The sequence below is a fragment of the Cupressus sempervirens genome, chromosome 9 (genome assembly GCF_028749045.1).
Source record: "Cupressus sempervirens isolate cs-2001-9-10 chromosome 9, ASM2874904v1, whole genome shotgun sequence".
Lineage (NCBI taxonomy): Eukaryota > Viridiplantae > Streptophyta > Pinopsida > Cupressales > Cupressaceae > Cupressus > Cupressus sempervirens.
In genome coordinates this window covers 157211952-157229728 of record NC_143126.1, presented here as the reverse complement: position 1 = coordinate 157229728, position 17777 = coordinate 157211952, and the positions used below count along the sequence as shown (strand labels likewise).

General features: G+C 36.5%; 1 protein-coding gene across 1 annotated transcript in view; it reads left to right on the top strand.

Moving 5' to 3' along the window:
- The window catches only part of LOC149537985 (Inositol monophosphatase family protein), a 79571-nt gene extending 62071 nt beyond the window's left edge, over positions 1 to 17500 (top strand). Inside the window, exons 2-3 of the mRNA XM_089799384.1 lie at positions 16214 to 16613; positions 16864 to 17500. Of these exons, the coding sequence (XP_089655510.1) occupies positions 16214 to 16613; positions 16864 to 17264 (801 nt within the window). The 3' untranslated portion in view covers positions 17265 to 17500. The remainder of the gene's footprint in view (positions 1 to 16213; positions 16614 to 16863) is intronic.
- The last annotated feature ends 277 nt before the right edge of the window (positions 17501 to 17777 follow it).

Genomic DNA, 17777 nt, shown 5'->3' with positions numbered 1-17777 from the left:
GTTAGAGGGTCAATGCTGAATACCAATACTCAGTTGGGCTATTACACCCAAATGAAGTTTCAGAATTGAAATGGCAAACAATCACTATGGATTTCATCCAAGGGTTACCTATGACCCAAAATAATCCTCATAGTCGATCAATTAATACACGTAGCACATTTTATCCGAGGGAACTTAATAGATGGGTTGCCAGAGATTGCCCATAAGTTTATGAGAGAGATTTTCAGACTTCACGGAGTTCTAGAAAAGATTATATCAGACATAAATGCTAAGATCATAGATGGACTATTGCTAGAGTACTCTCTGAGTTGCAAAAACTGGCCGAGTTTTCTTAATTGGCAAGTTTTTTATGACTTTTACTAACACCAAAAACTTGCAGAATTTTTGGCAAGAACTTGTCGAGTACTTGTTGAGTTTTTGTTATAAACTCGTTCATAGTTTTATAACAACAGTTAAAGGCAAAAAACAACCCAAGTTAGTTTCATTTCTCATTTCATTACTTGTATATTGCTGAGAGGGGAAAAGTCTTCCAAATAGTTGCAAGTTGATTTCGATCGATTTGAAGTGGACTTGAGGCAGGTTTGAAGCACATTTGTAGTAGGTTTGGAGCGGAGTTTTTGAAGAGGATGACATCGATGATTTGAAGAGGCAGGCTATGGAGGAGGGGGTGGATTTGGTTCCATGCTGGATGACATTGAATTGAATGAGTAGTCACTGCTAGTGGCAAGAGAAGCTAGAGGCAGAGCTATATCTAGGATTGAGGACAAGCCACAAACTGAGTTAGACATACAAAGCCAGAAGGCAATCATGGCCAGTGCAAATTTCTAAGATTAGACCCTCGAGCTCTACCTCTCCCTTACTTTTTATTAGAACTAAGAAGAGGAAGATGTAATTGGATTTGTTAGTGTAAATAATTAATTATTGTTACACTTAAGTTTACTTAGGTTAATGCGTTATTTTATTATTTATTGTATTAGACACCTAGGAATTAGCATCTCTTTTTAGCACATGGTGTCTACAATACAGGGTTTTGCATATTTATCTGAGTTGTCATGTAGACAACACAGTTGTTCGCCCTCTAATTAAGCACATGGTGTTTACAACATAATTTTATGTGACACACCCATGTTAAGCATTATCCTCTCATCATCGCACTAGCTTCTGTGCTTAATGGAGAATAATCCACTCTTGGTGGACATGTGCTTAGTTGTGAGACTTATCACTGTGTTGACTCCTAGTTAGTTTAGAGCATTCCTAGTGTATATGTACATCAATTGAATTTCATATTGTTATTTTGATCATACTTTATTGGTCTATATTGTGCTAGTGCTTGAGCTTCTTGATCTTGGGTGATTTTGGCCTAATGCAAATTCTTACATGGTACCAGAGCTGAAGGAGCTTCTCTTCACATAGCCATTGGAGACCATTTTTTTGCTTCACCTCTCGCAGGACCTCGATTCAAATCCTGAGTATCGCAATCTTGGGAGCGTCAAGAGTCAAAGCGAACCTCACCATTGCGTCTGGAGTGTCAATTCAGTGAATTTTGAGTATAATTTTGCCTACCTTAGGCCATAGTCAAATTTGAAGCAAATTTTTTTTTGCAAACCGGCACCTGAGGGCCCGATTTGCGAATTTGGTATGATCATTTTCAGATCTGTTTAATTTATTTTCAGATCTACATATTTGCGTCTCTGCAATTTTATTTTTTTTCGGATGCCTGTAGCGAAGATTTTTTTGCAGGAATCGGGTAGTCAAATCCTGGCGCCCACGATGGAATGAATATTCTTTGCAATTTCGGAATATTCCTTATTAACCTGGTAGCATAGTAAATCCGACAGTATTTCCACAATTGCGGTGGGTATCAAACAACGAGCGACGACTACCACAATACCAGCGGATTCATAATACTCGGCGAATCAAAGAAAGGCGGCTTTCAAGCCGAATTACCTTTCGGCGTCCGCGAATATTAAACGAGTTATATATTTCCACTGCGGTGCATGTGGGATTTATCCCACACCACCGCTGGTAGCCTAAGCCACCCGCCGGCGACAAAAGATGACCCTCCTTCTCTCGCTGTGTTTGCGACCACCGATAACAACTCCGACTACACCACGTGTTGATGACAAAGGCCTGCCCTTCGCCCATCGGTGCCACGTACTTCCTGCTGTTGATCAAAAACTCCGGTGACCTATGGCTCCCGCCAGTCCCTTTTTCCAGCAGTCCATGCCTCCTCCGCTATGTTGGTCCCTGTCACGGCCACATGTTCAGCCCCGTCAGCAACTGTACTTGGACACGTGGATCTGCCACGTGATCATCACCTAGCACTTCCATATAGTCGACGTCACATGTCAGTACACTGACTCATCAGCCGTACAATACGACCTACCATGTCATCTAGTGGGCCCTTTTTTGTTGATGTTAGCTTTTTATGAGCTTAAAATTGACGGTTGTTTGACCATCACCTGTAGGCCAGATTGCATTGCCACGACGACCATTTGGACGTGAAATTTAACATAGAGTTTTGCTGATCAGACCCCTCACCATATTCAGTTTTGATTTGACAGTCCAACATCGGGAGGTCATATCTCAGTCATCCAGACTCCAAATCAGGTACAATTTTTTTTTATTTTGGCTAAAATTTCTTGAATTTTTTAGTGGTGCTATTCTTTTCTTGTTTTGGTGCACGGATTGGTCAAAAATTTCAGTTTTTGGCGACTATACCTGCCCAATCCTACATTTTGCAACTTCAAACACTTCGTACGGGCTCATCTGGACGCATTTTCAGGTTCCGTTTTTTTTAAGTGCTTAATTTTTCGTCTACTTACCAGATTTGCAATCAGATTATAGGCTTGTGTGGACAGAAATACCACTTTCAGAAATAAGTCCTTTTCTGCATTGTATTGCTTTGATAAAACTTCAAAATTGTTGTACATTTGAGCTACATTGCTAAGTACCAGACTTGAACTCCAAAAGGAGGTTGTAAACAGCAAAATTAGAAGCCCACTTTTGTCCATTTTGACAAGTGGCCTATAAACACACTACATATAAAGTGCCAAAAGCATCATTTTTGGGGGGGTTCTTTGATTTAGTGAATAGGGGGGTGTATCTTGTGTTTTTGTGTCTCTCTTTCTCTCATGTGCTCTTTTTCATTTTCTGCATCATGGGTTCTTCTAAAACTCCACTTCTAACTTCACACAATTATACTAGATGGAAAGATATTGTATGAAGTAGACTAATGGAAAAAGGTTTAAATCTATATGTTGATGGTACAATTGTAAAACCCACTGATGCTACTGCACTAGTTGATTGGCAAGTTAAAGACAATCAGGCTTTAGGAATTATTAGGAGTTGTGTTCATAGAGATCTCTTCTTCCATATTTCCAACTTTAAGGATGCCAAGGGTGCTTGGGAGAAACTTGAAGGATTGTATGGTAAGGTGGATGAGGAAAAGGGATTTCAAATTGAGGATGATCTACTTCTATTGGATCCTAAGAATTTTGACACAATTGAAAACGATGTCAACAAAGCGCACTACTTAAAGATTGTGGTAGATTGATTCATCACATCTTGAAGAGGCTACCTTCAGAGTATGCATCTTTTGTTTCGAGTTACAACACTCACAAGTTGACCATGGGAAGTGCCTTCACTAAGCCTACATTTGATGCATTTGCAGAAATGTTGATGTTGGAACAATCCAAGTTGATAGATATGAGAATTCTCAAATCATCCAAGTCTACAATATTGGTGTCCAGTAATGAGAACCAAACAAATCAAAGCAGAAAAAGTTTTATCAACAACAAGAAAAAACAGTGGAAGCAAAAATCACAATCAGAGACACAACAATCTTTCTCCTCCCAACAAGGCAATTCTTCTTCCAACAAGAAGGGAAACAACAACAAGAAGGATAAACTATTTTGTGCATATTGCAAGAAACCAAATGATGATGAGCATCATTGCAAGACTAAGAGAATAGATGAGTTGGAAAACTTAGGAAGAACAAAATCAATGTGCCAAATGCTTCCAAGGATTCAAATCCATCCACTTCAAAGGGAAAAGGGCAAGCATTTATGGCAAGTTCAAGTTCTTCAGAAGAATGGATTCTTGACTTAGGTGCCTCATATCATATGGGTTCTTCAAAAGGACACTTCTCTTCATTGAAGCAGTTTAAGGTACCTCACATCTTTGTAAGAGATGATACACAAGTGGAAGTTGAAGGGAAAGGACAAGTTGAGATGGAAAATGGAGAGTTCAAAGACGTTCTCTATGTTCCTAACCTTAGCACTAATCTCCTTTCAATTTACCAAATCACTCACTATGGAGGTGGCAATAAAGTTGAGTTCCTTCCTGATTCAGCAATGGTGTGAAATCTTAAGGATGATTCATTAGTTGCAGTGGGTAAAGTTAATTATGACACAAGGCTTTATTCTTTCTCCTACTTTGTGCCTAAGTCTCCTTCACATGCCTTGTTGAAACATTCGCAATCACAAAGTAATTATGGCATGAGCAGTATGGACATCTTGCCTTCCGCTATCTTCTTCAACTTAGCTCAAAACATATGGTCAAAGGTCTACCTACAATCAACTTTTCTACAGGTGAATGTTCAACTTGTTCAATAAATATGAATCTAGTAGAAAAGTATGACAAAGGGAAGTCTTGGAGAGCATCAGTTGTTCTTGAGTTGGTTCACATAGTTCTAGTAGGCCCATTTTCAGTGACATCAGTTAGCAAGGGTCACTATGTCCTCACTCTCATTGATGAATTTTCACGCTACACATGGGTCTACTTTCTTAATCACAAGAATGAAGTGTTTGATAAGTTTCTAGCCTTTAAGAGTCATGTTGAGAAGCAATCAAGTAGAGCCATCAAGGTTTTTCGTATGGACAATGAAAGTAGATATGTGAACTCAAGACTTAGAGACTTTTGTGAACTTGAGGATATTGATCTTCAAAATCTAGTAGCATTTAGTCCACAAAAGACAAGTGTTGCAGCAATGAGGATTAGAACTCTTAAGTCAATAGCAAGTTGCACGGTTCAAGCTAAGTCTCTTGATCCATCACTTGAAGTCGAAGCAATAAGTGGTGCCAATCACATTCTTAATAGGTTTCCTCATAATGTCTTAGATGAAATGACTCCTTTTGAGGCATTGTGCGGAAGAAAACGAGTTGTGAAACATTGCAAAGTTTTTGGTTGTCCAACATGGGCACACATATCTTCAAAGGAATGCAAGACACCACCACCACGACCTTGTACTTTCATTGGATATGACGAAAGTGTTAAGGCATATAGACTTATGGATCCTGTGACTCATGAGATATTCATAGAGAGGAATGTTCACTTTGAGGAAAGTTCACCTAGCTTATCCTCTAATCCTCTCCACACTTCATACATTGTGGAAACTGATAGTGACAACAGTGATAGTGATTCAACAGGTTCACTTGTGGGGGATCCTATTGACAGATGCAGGACGAGGTCACAACATCAAAAAATTCCCCATGCGTACATTGCTACAGTGATAGGTCCATGCAATTCAATACAGTTGGGTACACCTTGTCTTCCAATTCCAGAATCAGGGGATGACTACATAACAGATATTTCAGGCTTGTTTGTAGAGTCCTCTATAGCAGATTTGGAAGACATTATTGATGATATACATCTTCTCTTTGATGAAGATCTTTCTTCAGTTGTTGCGAGGGAACACTCTGACCCTCTTGTCCATTCCCTACATGATCAGTCTTACAAGGTTGATATGATTGTGGATCCTTATGTACAATAGTTGTAGGAGGTCTCTTTATCATTTGAGGAGACAGTTGATTCTTTGGGACATGTTCTACACCAATCCTTGCTAGATCTGAACTTGTTCTTTTTAGCAGTGTTGGAAGGGACGACTGTTAGTATCGACACAAGTACAGTTGAGCAGGTTCAAAGACACCATTCATCTTCAGGATTCTTTCTACACATTAGGGAAGCATCTCATATGTACCTATGACATTGTTCCTCCTAAAGGGAGGAACATTATTCAGCAGTCATGGATCAGCTTCTACATTTATCTTGGAACAGCTATCACTGATCAGCATTCTACATTGGGGGGGGGGGGGCACTACCTTGTCTCCTCTCTTCTTCTCTTTCTTCTCTCTTATAGGGGGGACTTTTTCTTTTTATGGGGTTTTGTCCTTCTCATACTTCTCTATTGTATATATATGATGTATGGTGCAATGGGGGGGTCTTAATTACTCCATCCATCCATGCATCTTCTTTTTTCATCTCTCTTTTTGGGGGAGGGTTTTTCCCATGAGGTTTTCCCTCTCTCTCCATTTTCAGAAAGGTTGCATTGCATTCATTTTCAGAGAGGTTGCATTGCATTTGTGCATGGGTACCTAACATGGCCTAGTAGTTGGGACCCATCATGCATTTTCATCATAGCTTTTGTGAGCTTAAGTGCATTCCCCTAAGTTGCACTTAAGGGGGGGTGTTACTGTAAATAATTAATTATTATTACACTTAAGTTTACTTAGGTTAATGCATTATTTTATTATTTATTAGATTAGACACCCAAGAGTTAGCATCTCTTTTTAGCACATGTTATCTAAAACACAAGAGTTTGCATATTTATCTAAGTTGTCATGTAGACAACATAGTTGTTCACACTCTAATTGAGCACACGGTGTCTACAACATAATTTTACATGACACGCGCAGGTTAAGCATTATCCTATCATCATCGCACTAACTTTTGTGCTCAATGGAGGATAATCCACTCTTAGTAGACATATGCTTAGTTGTGAGACTTATCATTGTGCTGACTTCTAGTCAATCTAGAGGCCTTTATATTCAGGCACCCCTAGTGTGTATGTACATCAATTGAATTTCATATTGTTATTCTGATCATACTTTATTGGTCCATATTGTGCTAGTGCTTGAGCTTCTTGATCTTGGGTGATTTTGCCCTAAGGCAAATTCTTACAAGAATGATTTATTTACTTTTAATTTTACATAAATTATTTACTATTTTGCTTCGAGCCACGAGTCTTCCTTAGGAAATGTGATTTTGTACCCACCTTGTGTTTAAATAGATCTAAACTAATCTTGTTTGTTTTGTGTTCTCATTTATTGACACATTGGATGTATCTTCTCATTGAACTTTGCAAAAAAAATGCAATTCTAATTAAATTTATGCAATTTTTTAAGTTGTTGGTTTTTGTTAAAAATTGGCCGAGTTTTCCCCAAATTTATTTTTCAGATCTTGGCTAGTTTTTGGCTTTGGTGAGTTTTCCAACTATGGCTAATATAACATCTAGATTTTGGCAAACTTTATTTTCAGCCTAGAGAATGAAACTAATATCAGTTCAACTTACCATCCAGAAACAGATGGCCAGATAGAAAGAGTAAACCAGGTGTTGGAAGATTGCTTGAGAGTATATTGCATGAATCAACAATATCAATGGGAGATGTATCTTCCCCTACTTGAATTTGCTTATAACTTGTATTAGTCTATTATTAAGATGATACCTTTTGAAGCTCTATATGGGCGCAAGTGCAAAACTCCCATAAGTTTTAACAAGATTGAGGATTGAATTATTGTTGGGCCCGAGATGCTTCTAGAGATGGAGGAACAGGTAGTTTAGAGCCATCAGAGGCTGAAAGAAACAAATGATCGACAAAAGAGTTATGTAGATGCAAAGAGAATTCCTAGAGATTCTTAGTGAGGGAAAAGATTCTAGTAAAAGTAAAAACTCATAAGAGTACTATCAAGTTTGGTAGAAACACCAAGTTAGCCTCGAGATATGTGGGACCCTTTGAGGTGTTGGAATTCATAAATCATGTGATCTATAGAATTGCTCTACCTCCAGTGCTTTCCATAATGCATAATGTGTTTCATGTTTCTTACCTTAAGAAATATATAACCAGCCATGAACATATTATTGATTGGAATCTCTTGCAGGTGCACGATCTAGGGATGGTGGAAATAGAACCACTCAGAATACGTGAGGTACGTAAGCTCTTCTTGCGAAATCGAGATATCACTCAGTGCAAAGTCTAGTGGGACAAGTATGCTGAAGAGAATGCCACTAGGGAAGATTATGATGAATTCTTTCAAAACTTTACACATTTTTCCAAGAACTTGACCTATGGACTGAAATGAAGGACTGAAATGAATAAATTATGATTCAAATTTGAAATGTAATATTCTGATATATATGTTTTTTTTGGAATATTCTTTAAATGTTTTAAATTTCAAAGTCATTGAGGACGATGAAATAGAAGGGGGAGGGTATACATTACATCCCAAATCTTTGCTTAATAAAAAATGTTCGTTATAGCTGTTAAGACTTCAAACAAAATTGAATTGGTTGGTTAAAGTCATTATTTATTTTGATTACATGAGAAAATCAAGTGTTAGTTGTTCGTTATGATTCATGTGAAATTGAAGAGTTGGTTAACTGTTATGATACATGAGAATTAGAAATAATGGTTTTCCTTATGATGTTATCTGAATGACAGGTGGTTTAGCTAATATGATTATTTGATTTTCTTTAAATGATTTGAAAAAATGTTATTACCATGATAAATTTCTTTTGCAAGAGCGTGACGAAGGGGGAAAGTATTGCCAGAGAGGGAATTGGGTATAGGGCACCAACCTACCAGAGAGCCAAACAGGTACGAGTCCCGATCACCATGACCAAGGAAAAGAATTAGGCAAGCAAGGGTATACTAATGGGCCACCATGAGCTAATTGGTCAAGGCACCTAATAAGATAATAAAATAATCAAACTAAGAACAAATTGTTACCTTTATAAATTGGGATGATCTCAGAGCTTCCTGTTATGACTGACATGTCTTTAATATAATGATACCATGATACCTACATGTACTTGTACATGTACATACATACATAGATACACACACATATATATATATATATATATATATATATATATATATATATATATATATATATATATATATATATATATATATATATATATATTTCCTATATTCAAATATGACGTACATGAACGTATATGCTTACTTAAAATATGATGTATACATGAGATACATATATTTAGAATATTACGGACATATATGTATATGTGTACATGCATATACAAGTAAAGATGGATACAAGATGGTGTCTTTATATTGACACATTGCGAGCAAATTATTGATTCCACCTTATGTCAATGTTGTAATATTATTATTTCATCGGGCCTTTATAATTTCAGCGGATTGTGATGTAATTGTTTTCATCGGACATTTGTCCTTACTGGTCTTTTTATCGTGATTCTTGCATTTTAGCCAAGAACGTAGCTTATGTCTGCCACCTTTCCTCATCTCGCTTGTAACTCCATCGAGCATGCATTTGAAACGGAAATTCATTCCTATATAGGTGATTGCATTCATACGATCGATCATTCTCCACATCGGTGATTACAATACTATTTGCTATCTACGATTTCATTTGTCATCTGCAAATTGCATTCATTGTACCATTGATTCGTAGTTGCGAATTGCATTCATATTGTTCACATCAGAGATTGCATTCGAAGTGTCGTTGATTATACTTGCAAGTTGCATCCATATAGTGGTCATTTCTCATCTATGATTACCCCATATTGGTGGTTATTCTTTCCTGCCTATGGTCGCAAGAGGTTTGATATTTTGCAGCCAAGGAGCCGTACTAGGCACTCCAGGATTCCACCAGCGGTGAGGGTGATAATACCACTGATTTTCCAAACCAAGTCATGCATTCTTTCTACACTTCTTCTCTTTATTATATTTTAAAGGCTCTGAAATTCTAATTTGAAAATCTGAAGGAATGTTGTTGATTTGAGATAGAACCAAATGGAGTAGGTTTGAATCGAATGTCTTGATTTCATAAGTCTAACTGATTTAAGTGCATGCAAGAAGGGTTTGAGTTATATTTTATATACTATTATGATTATTCTTTTAGAACTTAAAATAAATTGGAAGGATTCCCAACTTTGTGCAATACTTATATAGGGGCATCATCCATATGCCACTGAGATAAGAGAAGGAACTCTCAGAGAGTTAAGAAAATTGTTATGAAAATACCATGAATCTCTTTTATAAATGTCTATTATTAGCCCAAGTTGGGCAAAAAGTTTTGACTGTGATGAACAAAGATTATTCAAGGATATAGACAGCCACCATTGAGATTCTTTAAGGATGCCCAGCAAGGTCGAGATGAAGAGTGTGGGTTGATAACAAATGAGCAGTGGGTTATACCTGCAAGATAAGAGAAAGAATTTAGTAACAATTAATAAACTTAACAAAACCTAATAAACTGAGTCAGCTCATGGTGGTCCAAACTATAGTCTTGTTTGTCAAGTTGAGCGGTGGGTGATTGGGTACATAGTGCCCATGCAAGTCCTTGGCCAAGGTAGTTAGTAGCTTGCTTACTGCTTTGATCACTAGAGGTCAAGATTGCTTGTAGTTAGATAAATGGGTTGATGGGAAGGACTTCATAGTCTAGTTGGCTGTATAGCTGACACTCTAACACCAGGATGCTCAGGTGGCAAGACTAGTGGTGCGCCATGCCTAATCTTGTGCATGGAGGGCCTTTCTCGGTTGAGAATTGTGTGGGGATACTTAGGGTCCGCGGTTGGGAGGTTAAGCCTTTGACAATGCTTCTTTTCTCCACCAATGCCAGGACTTGCACAAGACATGGTCAAGATTTGCATTTCTTATGTTGTCTCATTTATCGAGTATTATTATTTATGCTTTTATATCAAAATTAGTTAATTGCTACAAGTACTTCTCTTTATATGTGGAAAGTATTTAATGGTTTTGTATTAATTTCCGGGGAAGATTGTATTAATTTAATGGTTTTCCTTTCCTTCAAGTAATGGTTAGTTATGAATATTGTTTTCATATGTTAGTTAAAGATAGTTCAGTTAATCTGGTATAGTCATTAACCTTATTTCATTTGTGTAAAGTAGTTGTATAACTGTCTTCCTTTCATGTGAGCATGTGTAATGTCCCTATTTTTGCCAGCATTTGAGTTTCAGAGATTAGCCTATTATTGTGATTCTCGTAGGCTAATTTTTGTGGAGAGAGGATCTTTTGACGCAATGGCTTGGCTTGGGAGGGTCTCGTCTTCTCCACATTTCAATAAGCTACAGGTTGGTCTTTGTTTGGTTCAAATTGGACTTCGTTTGGCCTTAATTTTGGTGTACTTACTATTTGTGATAAGGTGGGTGTTGATTGAGATAGACCTTTTATATTTTTGAAAAGTGCATTTGGTCACATGGAGAAATAATAGGTACGACTCCTATTTTAGACAACATATTTAAATTATGAGTATTTTGGGATTTATTATATTTTTAGTGGCTAAATTATTATTAACTATTAAATGGCTTATTATAAAGTTATAATCTAACTTTATAATTTCACTTGAGTGTTGAGTTATCATTGGAAAGTGTCATTTATTAATTAGTTAAGCCAAGTCAAGTGAGAGAATCTAAAGGAAGCTTCTAATTAATGTTGTGTGGTGAAGCTTCTTGAGTGAAGTTACATTTTGGCAACATAAGATAATTTGGAGGTTATAAATACAAGCCCATTTGTTGAGAAAAACATGTTTGAATATTTTATATGCTTCTGTTGCCTTTGTGGTTTTTTTGAGGGTCTGAATTTTTGATGCCCTTGCTGAAGTATAAGGGTTTTGATGTTGAGAAGTGGTTCCTAATTCACAGCTGAGGTATTGTGAATTAGTTGCTAAGAATTGTTTTGAATCGCTGCTGAAGTATAGTGATTTTATTATATTTTGGGATATTGGCTGAATCTTCTTTATTGTATTCTCTGTGGCTGAGGAATGATTGTTGGTTGGAATAGTTCAGCGTCTTCTCTTACTATATTGACTATGGCTGAGAGGGCAATTCTATCTTGGAGAGTTTGGTAATTTATATTTCCGATTTCTGGTAATTTTTGATTTGGATTTTTCAAAGTTGGACGTTTGACGTTTTGCTGGTGATAAAATATTTATGTGATTGCAAGCGGGTATTGGTTGAAGCATACTAAGTTAATGAATAAATTCAGAATTTGTTGTGAGTCATTTGTTGTTTCAGATTTAAATGTGCAAATTCACATGGCAGATTTATATACTAGTGCTTGATATTTATTTGAGCAATGTATGAGGCTAAGGTCAAATGAATTTGTGAACAATTTTTGCATTTTCCGATACCGTGTTTTGGACTTTTAAATACCATATATTCAGTGATAATTGAGTTGTCTGCCAAGTGTTTGTTGAAATGTCAAATGTTTGAATAAGTGGTACTGCTAAAAGCATAACCGGCTGGGGGTTTTTACAACATGGAAAGTAAACGTATATAAATTAATAAGTGTTATTTATCGCTAGCAATTTTAGCATGTTACGTTATCTTTAGGTCTTCTTTCCCTTTCCACTACTAGTAGTGGTTGTGTTTGTGGGGGTTGTGCTACTCATAGGCATAGTGGTTTGCACATTCTCTCTTGGACTCCCCATTTTCAACCCTTCCCCCTCCATGTGCAATCTAATGGCCTCATTTTTTTCCTCTTGTGAGATCAATTTGCATCTTTTGATCCCTTGCCCATTTATCCATAAAGATGGCAATACACTGTAGTGTAGCTCCCAAAATATGTTTGTGACATATATTGCACTCGCATTTGCTACTAACCCCCCCAAAATTTTTTTCTTATTCTTGTCTACTTTTGAGGCTAATTGTAAGAGAGGTTTCTTTGAGTCAAATGGCCTTTGGCATATTTTTTGTGTATTTGGGAAGGGCACTCAAATGGATTTGAGGTTGCTGCATCTTCTCTTTGTGCATCCACATTAATTGAAACCCCTATTGCTGCCCTAGAACTAGGAGTAGGTCTTTTTCGTCGTGATGCATGAGTTTCTTCCATAGCAACTTCCATGCTATGAGTACCACTGCTTCCCTCATACTCATTCTCACTACTGCTGCTCATTTTTTCAGATTTTGCAATGTGTTATAGTGCTGCAAGTTATTGAAAAAAAAGATATTTCAATGTTTCCTTCAAAATATCCTCTCTATGTGAAGAATTTTTTTTAAAAATGACAAAAAATAGCTACAAAGTTTGAAAGAAACAAAATGAAAATTAAATATATACCTGGAATGAAGAAGATATGAATGCAAAATCTCCCTTCGCAACTCCAAAATGCAATCTTAACTCTCTATTGTTGTTGCTCTATGCTTTCCTCTTCCTCTTAGCAAGTTTGACAAGACTCCAAATGAGAAGAAAAAATTGTAATGTTAGTGTTTTGATGCTCAAAATAGGGTTTCACATATTTTGAGAAGTCTCTAGAAGCCATGTGGAGCCCGCAGTTAAACTAAAAAGTTAATTTAAAATTGGCTTTTGGCATTTTCAATGTCATCCTGTCTCCGTTGGAAAATAGGGGATGGTATTCCGTCTCGGGAATAGGCAAGAGATGACAATGTTGTACCCGATATGGATTCCCATACCTGCATTTTTGGCAAGGTCAAATGTGCCATTTTGGGGACAGTTTCCTGTTTGGGCAGTCTGGGGATGGCATAGGGGCCGGGGAAAATCTGTCCTTGTGTTCCCGTTCTTTCCTTGGTAGGGGTACGAGCAAAAAAAGGTCGGGGATGTGTCGCTATGGAGCACTGGTTTCCCGTCATCATTAATAGTCTCTTGTATTGGTAGAGTTAGAGATAGAGTTATCTTAGATTACTAAACCAATATCCTATTTGCATTTTATCTCAAAGTCATTATTAGTAGTAGAAATTGAAGCACTTGCATCTCCAAATCATGTCTATAGATAAACAACACAAGTCCTTCTTGATAATTAGCATATCACATCATTAAACAGAGTTGTGCCCAATAGTATGTCTCAAGTACACTATATACCTTGGGGTCACTTCACTTGATCACACAATCTTTGTTTAGCATTTGGAGTTTTCTTTGTTCAACAAAGGATGGAGTACTTAGTTTTATATCCTGCACGTTGGGGTGGTTATAAAACTCACATCAACACAACCTTCATCCCATATCTGCACCTTCTCTCTCTGATGATATCCTTCCCTTGTTTGCGAGATTGATCTCCTCCTGCATCCGCTGACAAGGAAGGATTGGTCATATTCATAATCTTTTTGAACAATAAAATATCTGTAGCACCGTAAAACATTATTCATTCTTGAATATGTTTTCCTTGAGTATGTCATTTATTCAATAATCTCCTTTAAGAACAACGTAATCACATCTATCATAATCTTCATAGTAAAGCAACAGAATCTCATCAAAATTAAGCATAATAATTCTTAACCAAAATCCACACAATTAACTGACCTCATACTTCCCATGAAACGATTATTACTGCTATATGGAAGGTCCTCAAGAAAGGGATGTAACAGTTTGCCATGGTGACACCACTATAATTGTGATTTCATTGGATTTCATATCCATTCAGATTTTAAAGCATTGGATTTCTTGATTTCAACATTACCTTTTTTCTACATGTCCGAATTCCCATTCCAGTGTCAATTCAGATTTCATAGTGTTCACAACTACAAAAGTTTTTGTTGACCTCAAATCAATCATATGATCTCTGTTGATTTCAAAAATTTTGAACCCTCCTTAATGATTCAAAGTTAGCTACAGAGATTTTCCACAAATCTAGATGTTAGTTTTAGCAGAGGGGTATGACTACAGAAATGGATAAGCAAAGAAGATAAGAAGATTTTATAGTACAAAATCAAATCTAGAAAAAAGGAGAATTAAATCAGATTTAGCAACTGCTATGTATAATATAAATGTATGCTTCAAATAAGGATCAATCAGGGAGGTTGCCACAATAAAAATTCTTGAAGAGAAAAATTGTGACTTTCATGAATTTTAGCACTCTTTGTTGATGGTTACAGTGGTAATCTTGTTGGTGAAAATAGTGAGAGTTGAAGCAACAAAGCAAGCTCAAAGATTAAGTTTGATAATCAAAGGAAGAAAATAGAAGCTAAGACAAGAAAGTGCACTGCGACCCCAACCAAAAAAAGGAGAACAAATGCATGATCCAAAACGACCAAAGTAGCATGAATCAAAGGCTTCTTTGCAATGGATAGAATTTTGAGAAGAGGTAAATGAAACCACAAGTAGATGACCTTTAGAGAAAATTCAGGAAACTGTAGTTGCAGATAGTACTCACACAATCAAACACATTACACTTTCAAAGTGAAGTGATGCCAATGGTTAAAAAGATAATGAATAACAGGTACTGGGGAAAAAATACTTAACTTTTGCAAACACCCTCGGAGGCATAAAGAACAGAAAGAAAACCACATGTGAGCATGTTGAGAAAGATCGTTTCAAAGAAGAGGCAACAGTAAAAAATCCAAAATCTATATTTCAGTTTTCAAATGCAACTTTGAGGAAAAGCAATTTGCAAACTTCTACTTTGCCAAAAAAAAATTGGATGGTAAATATGATCAGAGTACCTCTGAGGCCATGAAACAAATAGATGATGAATTTATAGACAATGTTGAGTGCCATCATAGAAATATAAGTTAGCTTTGCTCAAAATTGGTGGATATCTAATGACCTGGTTGCAGATTTGAACTTTAGATCCATGCATGCAAAATCAGTGTGATTTCTACCCAATAGGAGCCTATGCATCTTCATTGCAAACAATAAATTCTCTACATTTCTGGGCAATATTTTTAGCTGGTTTCTCACCATGTTGATGCTGCAAAATCTGATATTAGGTACTTTGCTAACCTATTTCCACCCCAAAACAACCTTTGGCCAATGCTAGCCCCCTCCCATAGGGCAACTGACTAGGATTTTTGATGCGTGCGCACGCACGTGTGTATAGTGGTGTCATTTTGTGGATGGCTGTTATCAAAGGAAATAAGCACCTTCTGTTGTTGAGAGGGTTGTTCGAGCCAAATTTGATTAAGAAAGGTCATAACAAGCTAAGGTACTAAATCCATGTGTCTGTGGCCTCCCTAAGCCACCTATTCTTTACAGGCTGGTTATGCATTCCTAGATAAATCCTTACGTTTGAATGACATCTATATGATCATCTATTCTTGATAACTTATGTCTATTACATACTCATTTACTGACATTCTACTACAAATTTCCAAATTTGTGGAGACGTTGAATTGTTGTCATTTGCATTAACTTATGCATAATCCTTCTTAGTATTGGAGTTATATTTCTTAAATTTGTATTCTTCTTCTCTGCAGAATGATATAATTAAATATTCTCTTCAAAGTTCAGGAAAAGTGGCAGTAATGGCATCAGAAGAAGATGATCTCCCAGTATGGCTTAGAAATGATGCGCCTTATGTAGTGGTTTTTGACCCACTTGATGGATCTCGCAATATTGATGCTTCAATTCCAACTGGCACTATATTTGGAATATACGATCGTTTAAAAGAGTTGGATGACAATGTGACAGCTGAAGAGAAGGCCTCAATCAATGTTCTTCAGAGGGGTGAAAGGCTTGTAGCTGCAGGATATGCATTATATTCATCTGCTACCATCCTGTGCATTTCTGTTGGTTCTGGGACACAGGGATTCACACTGGATCATTCCACTGGCGAATTCGTTCTTACTCATCCTAATATTCTGATCCCACCACGGGGTCGGTATGATGAATTTATTAATTTATTCTTAGATTTGTGATTTGATTATATTTTCCTTTCTATAAATACCATATCTGGGCAGTATAGTTGAAATACCAGACCTAAGCCATTAGCTGCGTTTAGATTTATTTCATTTTTGTTGCTAACGTACTGTGGAATTATTTTAAACTTTCAAAAGACTGGTAATAAGTCATTTCAACAGTACCAATGATAGAACCTGTTCTAATACTTTCTTGTGTCTATTGGCAGGTCAAATTTATTCCGTGAATGATGCAAGATACTTCGATTGGCCAGATGGCTTAAGAAGGTATATAGACACTGTTAGACAGGGGAAAGGTCAAAATCCAAAGAAGTACTCTGCTCGTTATATCTGCTCGTTAGTAGCAGATTTCCACCGGACTCTGCTCTATGGTGGAATTGCAATGAACCCGAGAGATCATCTGAGGCTAGTTTATGAAGCAAACCCCCTTAGCTTTCTTGTAGAGCAGGCTGGGGGAAATGGATCTGATGGTAAACGGCGAATCCTTGAGATTCAACCTGTTGAGCTTCATCAAAGGCTGCCTCTATTTCTTGGAAGCAGAGCAGATATTTCTGAACTCCAGAGCTATGGTGGTATCCAACAGCTGATTAATCCTGGATATACTATCTAATGTAATTTTGCAAAGTGAGCTATTCCTATGACAGAGAAAGTAAGCATCTCGTCTCAATTGTATAGCATTCTGTCATTTAAGATTATTGAAGATTTCTCATTCAATGGTGCATATTGTTAGTTGCATAATTTTGCCTTGAAGGAGGGTAAACTTTAAGAACTCTATTAGAAAAAGATATAAAATATTGTCAAATCTTTCATTATTTTGAAAAATAAAATTGTTTCTATTGGTGAGTTTCTAATTTCAAAAAATTTTAATTATTATTTATATTGGTGATTAGTTTGTAATCATAATTTTTATGTAGAAAATATTGACGAATCGTAATAATAAGAGGAAGTTCACTAATCACCATGGAATATTATAAATCAAATTTGAATATTTTTTACCTCACGAAATATTATGAGGACATTATATTTTAAATCAATAGTGAAAACTAAATAATGGTGATATATCTCTAAAGTAACTAGTAATTATGATAATTATTAGTGAATTAATTTTTTGTCTTCAAAAATA